The sequence below is a fragment of the Argopecten irradians genome, chromosome 12, assembly GCF_041381155.1.
Source record: "Argopecten irradians isolate NY chromosome 12, Ai_NY, whole genome shotgun sequence".
Lineage (NCBI taxonomy): Eukaryota > Metazoa > Mollusca > Bivalvia > Pectinida > Pectinidae > Argopecten > Argopecten irradians.
Genome location: NC_091145.1, coordinates 28031758 through 28039183, shown reverse-complemented (window position 1 = coordinate 28039183; position 7426 = coordinate 28031758). Strand labels below are relative to the sequence as shown.

Here is a 7426-nt window from a genome sequence, read left to right as displayed (position 1 = left end):
TCACTCCCTGCTCCATAAAAAAAGTCACTTTAGGCCTGTGATTGGTCATTTTTTCTCTCTATTGATCTGCCTTTAATTTTGCTATGACATAGTGTGGATATAATGACAGTGATAGTAACCCCTAGAATATCGAGGATGGGAACTAATGTATCCAGATTGGTTTATTTTGATTTGCTTTTTTAAGCCAATAATGAAAACACAGAAGATTTTAATATGACTACTTGTCAATTCTTTTATTAACAAAATATTAAAAAAAAGTCAATAATAACAATAAAATAAATCTCTTACAAAACATTGGTCAACAAAATGACAAATGAGCACCTACAGAAACCGATGGTTCAGAGAAATATCCCTCTAGCATCTACAAAATGTTCATTATATTGTGTTTTCTGTTAGTTGCACTTTTTTGCATTTAACAATTTACACACAATTTCTAACAAAACTCCCCCCTCCCACTATGAATAATTTTAAACAAACTCTTGGTCATATAAAAGGTTCAATATAAGTTCAGATTTATTTCCAACTCTGCAGCTATTTTCTGTGTACTTTTATTTATTTATTTTAAAAGCATTGCATGTACATTTCTGTACTTCATAACAGACTGAAAATATAGTCTTGGGCAGAATAAATATCTCTTTTGTGGTTTAACACCAGATAATGTTATTTTTATGTAGTTATATACAATTTGATGGACTTGAGGAAACTTAGTGGAAGTATTTTTAAAAAAATCATTTAACAAAATATTACCCGATATACATTAGACACTAAATATTGGTTGTTTGCTGACAGAACCTCAGGAATGATACACATGTCAATGTAAATGTCTTAATTTGTCGAAAGAAGTTTACTTTTGATTAGTTTGACAAAGGCCAAATTTTGTACTAGTATTACGATATCTCTACTTCCTAAAACCTCACGAGATCATGATTTCAGTTTCAGTATAAAGTTTCATTGAATGACAGAATAAGGGAAATAACTCTGTAAATAGTCTGCTCTGTCTCCAAATTTTAAGCTGTGATTCATATACATAAAATTTCGTTAAAATATATCCATACTTTCACTGTTTTCGACATTCGAACTGTTTGATAGCAAACTGCGTTAAAAGGAAACATCTCTATCAATTAGATTTAAATTGTTTCCTTTTTCAATCTATAATCAGTTATTCTGTTATTTGAAATATATCAAGTTTCATTGAAATCTACTCAGATTTTACTCTATTCTGAATATAATGTGTCACCTGTGATTTCAGCTTTAACAGTTTCATCAAATCCTACAAATATCTGTCAAATCAATTACTGAAAAGTGTATTCAAATCTGTCAAACTGTATTTATTTCCTCATCAATAGATATTTACCAGAGTTTGAAAAGATATTACATGTATAAGCATACAGATCACTCAACTTAAAAATACCAAATCACACACCATTAGGGGTAACAGACTAGAGATGATGTTAGTAAGAATCTTCAGTTAAGGTATGATTGCACAGGAAAGAATCTATACCATACATATCCCTTTGAACCCAACAATATAAAAAAAAACTTCCTAGATTAACCTAGAATCTATTCAATAGTCATCAGGTCAGTTTATATCACCTGAGGTGCCCTGACTTTTAAAACCAACAGTTTTGCATATATGAATAAATTTGAGAAGCATAAAGCTCCATGTTTCCATCATACCCTACAGTAAAATGACAATTATATGGTTTTAACAATATAACAAAGATTTCTATAAGAAACACAGGAGATTGTTGTTTATCCTTGTGAACAAGGACAATCAGAGTATTTGACAGTTTGGAGTATTTGTGTAATAAATCTGACGATTCTCAGCCAGGAACAAGAAGCAGCGATCCCTCGCTGCCCGACCGACTTGTCAGGGTTGTTTCTGAGTGGGGCCGTGGCACTTGGGCTTGGCCCTGAGCAATGAGAACCTTGCCAATATTGATGTCTTCTGCTCCACTTGTGTCAAACAGGTCTATGTACAAACAGCCACTCCAGGACCTTTAACACAAAATGTTCAGTCGTGTCAAAATACAAACTTGTACAAATTGTCACTACAGGATCTACATCATAGCATACATATAGAGTGCTCAGTTCAATTTTTTTCAGATTTTATGAAACATTTTTTTTACCAGAGTCAAATACTGAAATTTACAAGATATTACATTTACACCTAAACACAGAATACACCAGACTAAGAATTGTTTGCAATGAAGATTTATATCGGTAAATAAGATTCCATATACAATTATACATAAAACTCATGAACAATGCACAAAACTCTCACCTTGATTTGACATAAGCCACCAGAGTCTTGCCATCTGTCATTTGTTGAAATGTTTTCCTGAAAAGTAAACAGCATTTAAAAGATCATATTTCAATTTATTTTCTAATTTTGGTGGAGAATAACATGTGAAAGGCTCTTCCTGATTCGTCAGTGTAATAATTGCAGCACATATAATAAGTTTTAAAGACTATATACTTGTTAGGTTATGATACATAATAAAATACCAATGAGGATCCTCCATTTTATCACAGACATAGACAAAGGTTCATCACAGATTCAGTGATGAGAGTGACTTGTAATAAGTATAAAAGAATTGGATATCTTTGCACAAATCTATAAATGAAGACACTGCATTTTCCAGTATGATTCTTGCTTGAATATAAACCTGGATTGTTATGTACAGATAAAAGATAAAAGAATATTTCAGAATTCAAAATTCTTGGAAGCCCATATCTAATTTTCCCTATGCTGTTTAAATAGTCAATATTGTTTATATTAACACCTTTTAGCATTTTATCCTTGTTAATGTGATGTACAAGGAAAATATCCATACATAATGACTATTGTCATCAAGTTCCTGGGACCACAGTATCAGTTTAACAAGTAATTGTTTTCCAGGCAGAGAAAGGGACAAGGGGCATAATTTTCTATGATCAAAATGTCTTAACATATTGAATATGTCCTGTCCTCTAGAAGACTTAACAATAGCGACCATGTGATTTTTTTTGAATAAATTGGTAAATTGGTATAACTTTTAACAAAGTTTTGTAAATATTCTTTTGGAAAACCGCAAGTATGCGGTAGATAATACATTTGTATCCGTAAACTTCAATTCAAACTGGATAAACGTGTTAGGCGCGCTCACGCATAGACCATGAAATTGTTTGGTTCACTAGTCTTAACTTCAGGATCGTGTTTACACAATTAACATATGAATTTTTCTACAACAAATTTTTATATCAAATCCCCATACCTCTGATGAGTACTAATAAAAACTGTCATTACAAGTGAATCAAATATATAACATTATACGAGAATACAGGAAGAGGATACATACCTATATTTCTTTATAAACAGTCAAACACCGAATTTAATTGATTGTTTCAGACAGGTTTTTTCCCTTTCTTTTAAAAACGCTACCATTAACATTATTTTCTTGGTACCAAGATATTGGTAAAACAATTCTTATAAATCTAATTCTGTATTCCTATAACATCAACTGGGTGTTGTAGGTACCGATTTACGTCATGAGAATATCCACAATTTTTTATCTTACTGAATATTAAGCTATAAATTTCACCATGTTATTGTTCCATTGTTAAAATTCATGAAACACCTTGTTGTAGAACATCATATAATTACTGATATCATAACAGTGTTAATGTCAAAATAAATTATTGATAGAAAGTTTTGGGATACATGCCAATTATCCTATACCGTAGAAACTCGGTATATAATTATTGTAGCAGGTCATTGTTTAATGGCTGAAACAATGCTTAAAAAATCTACTATCAGTCTCTTTTTGCGCATAACCACAAATGGGGCAAAACAATTGACCAGGCAGTCCCCAAGAACCGTTGTCTGAAGGGTGACAATTTACAATGGCAAATCTGCTTTCCCCCAAGTCAAATTCTATGAACAACTTGCATACAAAAAAGTGCGATTAGTATTTAGAAGATCATAACAAACATTGAAACAACCCATTGGTGTTTGTTTTCTTTTTATTGGCCAGCCGTTACCTGTCAAACTGAAAATATCTAGCGAATGTCCAAACATCGGTGCGGACTCTAGCGTTCCCGCCGTAACTGTAACCGTGCACATGTAAAAGATTTAGGAGGTATTACCACTACTGCAATAGTAATTAGGAATATTTTGAAAAATGTAGAATATATTTACTTAAACTTGCACAATAGTAACTAGTGTGTTTTTCAGGTCATTAACAATCAACATCAATCAGCTAGCGGATACGTAGTTTAGCTTGCAAACAATCACAGTGTGCATAATTTGGTCCGATTTTTTGTAAGACAAAATGTATTCTTTTCCACACCAGGTAAGAAATCTAAGTCATCAAGGTAGATTGAAAATAGGAAGGGAGATTAACAATATCCAGATAAAATAGTTGTAGCGGGGAATCAGGACTGGGTTGATTATCGGTGATCAGGTAGCGATCAGTCGGAAGAGATACATTTTCTTCTCTCCTGTTACAGAAATTGAACTCCATCTAAATAACCAACGTTTGTCGGTGTTTGACTAAGGGTCTCTCTATGTATTCAAAAAAGGAGGGAGGAGGTGTTGCGGGAACTAAGGACTGGGTCGAATATCGATGACCAGGTCGTTTCAGTCGGTAGAGCACTCAGCTAGTGTTCGGAGAGGTCGGGGGATCGAATTCCCTGTCTTTCCGCCACATTTTCTCCTCTCCTAATTACATATGGTACCATACTGTGCATGTAGATTATTACAGGTCACTCAACAAATGCACGCTGTTCTTGCATAATTTGGGCCTTACAGAGTAATCAATGAATGCAGTAAATGTATGTCTCAGAGTTGTGTATTGATTTAAAGGCAGGGAGTTCATGTGCCGAGTGACGAACCGAAAAAAAAGGTAAAAATCAAATTACTTTTCCAGAGTGATCAGGGAGACATTGATAGTCAAGGCGGGGAAAACATAGACGGACCATGTGGTTAATACAAATCAAACATTGTTATACAAATACTGTTTAATTGATCTTTTCTTAAAATTGTCTCGGAAAGGTGATGAATTAGAAGGGAGTTGTATGAACGATGAGCCTTAATTTGTTTTTGACAAAACATCTAACAACAGCTAAATTAATTTAAAATTAATCTTTATTTTTATTCATTTCATTTCAAGCATTTACCACTATAAGGTAAAATAAACAAATATCAGTTCTATGCTTAAATCATTATTACAGGTTAAATTCACAATAAGGAATTTGTAATATGATGACTAGTAATTCTTTGTTCGGATTTGAAAGATCAATACCAAAATTTAAGCTTCCACAGAATTGAAAAATTACTTCTTTTTATGTTGCAGACACAATTCTTACTTCCTAGACTTTTTTTTCCAGTTTGAAAGTTGATACATTGCATGTCTGACCTTCTGTAAAACATATAGGAAACAAATAAAAGTATTAACAGATAAATACAGCAAAGGCTATTTTCACATTAATTGAAACCTTTTAATCCATTAAATATGCAAATACCAGCATAGAAGACAAAATATTAGTGGACAGTTTAATTCTCCTCGCTGATTCTTCATTCAGATCCTCCCTGTTCGTACATGTAAAAGAGTTTAACATTGTAAGTAGTTTTGTCCTTCATAAATTGATATGTAGTATACAGTCCTAAAGCAGTTGTTCTAAAATGAGCACAAGTAATATATCACATATTACTACAAATCGGTATGCAATGGGAACAGTAGGTAAAATGTATATAAGTTATACAGAAAATTCATGGTGCTGATCAATGAAAAGCATTAAGTCTCATTTTGCTGAGTAAAAAGTTAATAAACTAACAGAGTTCACACCCTACGATGTTAATCGTCACTAATAAACAGTGAACATGTGGCGCTTTTGTGCGATCGCATTTTTGTAAGACAGACTTCAACGGTGGTATGAGATTAGTAATTCCGCTCTGAGTGATCACACAATGCAAGTGAGGATCGGGAATATGTTTCTATCAAGTTTTTACTGCATAATACTCTGATGGCTTGTTGGTAAACTATACCTACAGGCTTGAATTGCTTAACAATATAATCATTTTTTCTCATCTACGATTTTGTTTACGGATTTGACCCAGCTATGTACCGTGCCGTTTTATCAATACGTAAGAAATATGAAGACGAAAATCGGCATTTTTCGTCGAACTGAGTTAATCCAAGAAATATCACTCATCGAGGTTATATCGAACATTCAATCTATGATTTTCTGATATTTGTAGTCCAAACGTTTATACATCGTATTACCTAGTTCTTTATTGATATTCTGTATGTATATGGCATCAGAACGTCATGCACCTGTAGGTGAAAATAACTTAAAATGTTTTTTTGAAAGTAAGGTTTAGTGGTAATCTCTGAAAACGTGCTTAATATAGATAAAAAACTGATATTGTATACATGGGCATATAAAATTATCGATAATAATGGCGATGTGGTGTAAAATTCAGTATCATCTAGATACTGTGACTGTGCCGGTTAGTTTCTCAAGATTACGCCCAACCTTGGGACATTTACAAAAATGTTTCACCGTTCTCGTCACGATGCTACACTATCTGTCAGTCCCAGTTTGGCCAAGAATTTTGTACAAAGAGTTGTCATTTTTTCCTTTCATTGTGGATTTACAAGTACATGTGCGCCTAACGCAGATCGTTGATACATCAAACTCCATTTCGTCCTGAAAATTATTTTGCTCCCCGAACTAATATGATTCAAAGTACAAAAATCATATATTGTAACAACTTGATGTTTGAGGTGAAATATTGATTCATTTTTTTTTCCGTGTTGCGGGATAATTGTCACTAGTAGGACTAAACACGTGGGGCGAAGCGAAGCATTTTCGGGACGAAACGTCTTCATGCATTGTAAACAACATTTTCGGGGCGAAAAGTCTACATACATGTGTATGGTAAACAATTCAAGTGAAAATTTTCCCAACCTAAGATCATTTGCATAGTGTATATGGTAAGGATATGAAAGCAGTAATCTAATATTCCTATTTTCAACATTACAGATACGCTTATTTCAGTAACTTTCATATTCAAAAATTGCTATTCAAAATTCCCGGTAAAATCAAAGTTGTTGAATACACTGCCGTTAGGAGCGCTAGTATCTGCGAGCAAGTTCTTAGCCAATCATATTGAGGAAATTGACTGAAAGAGAATTTTGCAATCACGATCACAAAGGCGAGGTGATTACCTCGCCAAAAACTACAGTTACTTCCACCAGCATACATCTAATCATAATTTAATTTCATATGTAACACTTATTTCTATTGGTTAGATCTTTGAGGTTATTTTTCCATAGACCGAAAGTATTGTACGTCAAGTATTATGACGTCATATATACAAAACAGTTTCACAGAGAATTTTAAAAGCGGCACAGTCATTGGCCAAACTAAATTATTAGAT

At 33.2% G+C, this 7426-nt stretch overlaps 1 protein-coding gene across 1 annotated transcript in view; it reads right to left on the bottom strand.

Moving 5' to 3' along the window:
* Positions 1-220: 220 nt before the first annotated feature.
* LOC138336772 (tudor domain-containing protein 1-like) overlaps positions 221-7426 on the bottom strand; it is a 35508-nt gene continuing 28302 nt past the window's right edge. The window contains exons 15-16 of the mRNA XM_069286330.1: positions 2285-2341; positions 221-1998 (exon numbers count right to left, since the gene is read on the bottom strand). Of these exons, the coding sequence (XP_069142431.1) occupies positions 1824-1998; positions 2285-2341 (232 nt within the window). The 3' untranslated portion in view covers positions 221-1823. The remainder of the gene's footprint in view (positions 1999-2284; positions 2342-7426) is intronic.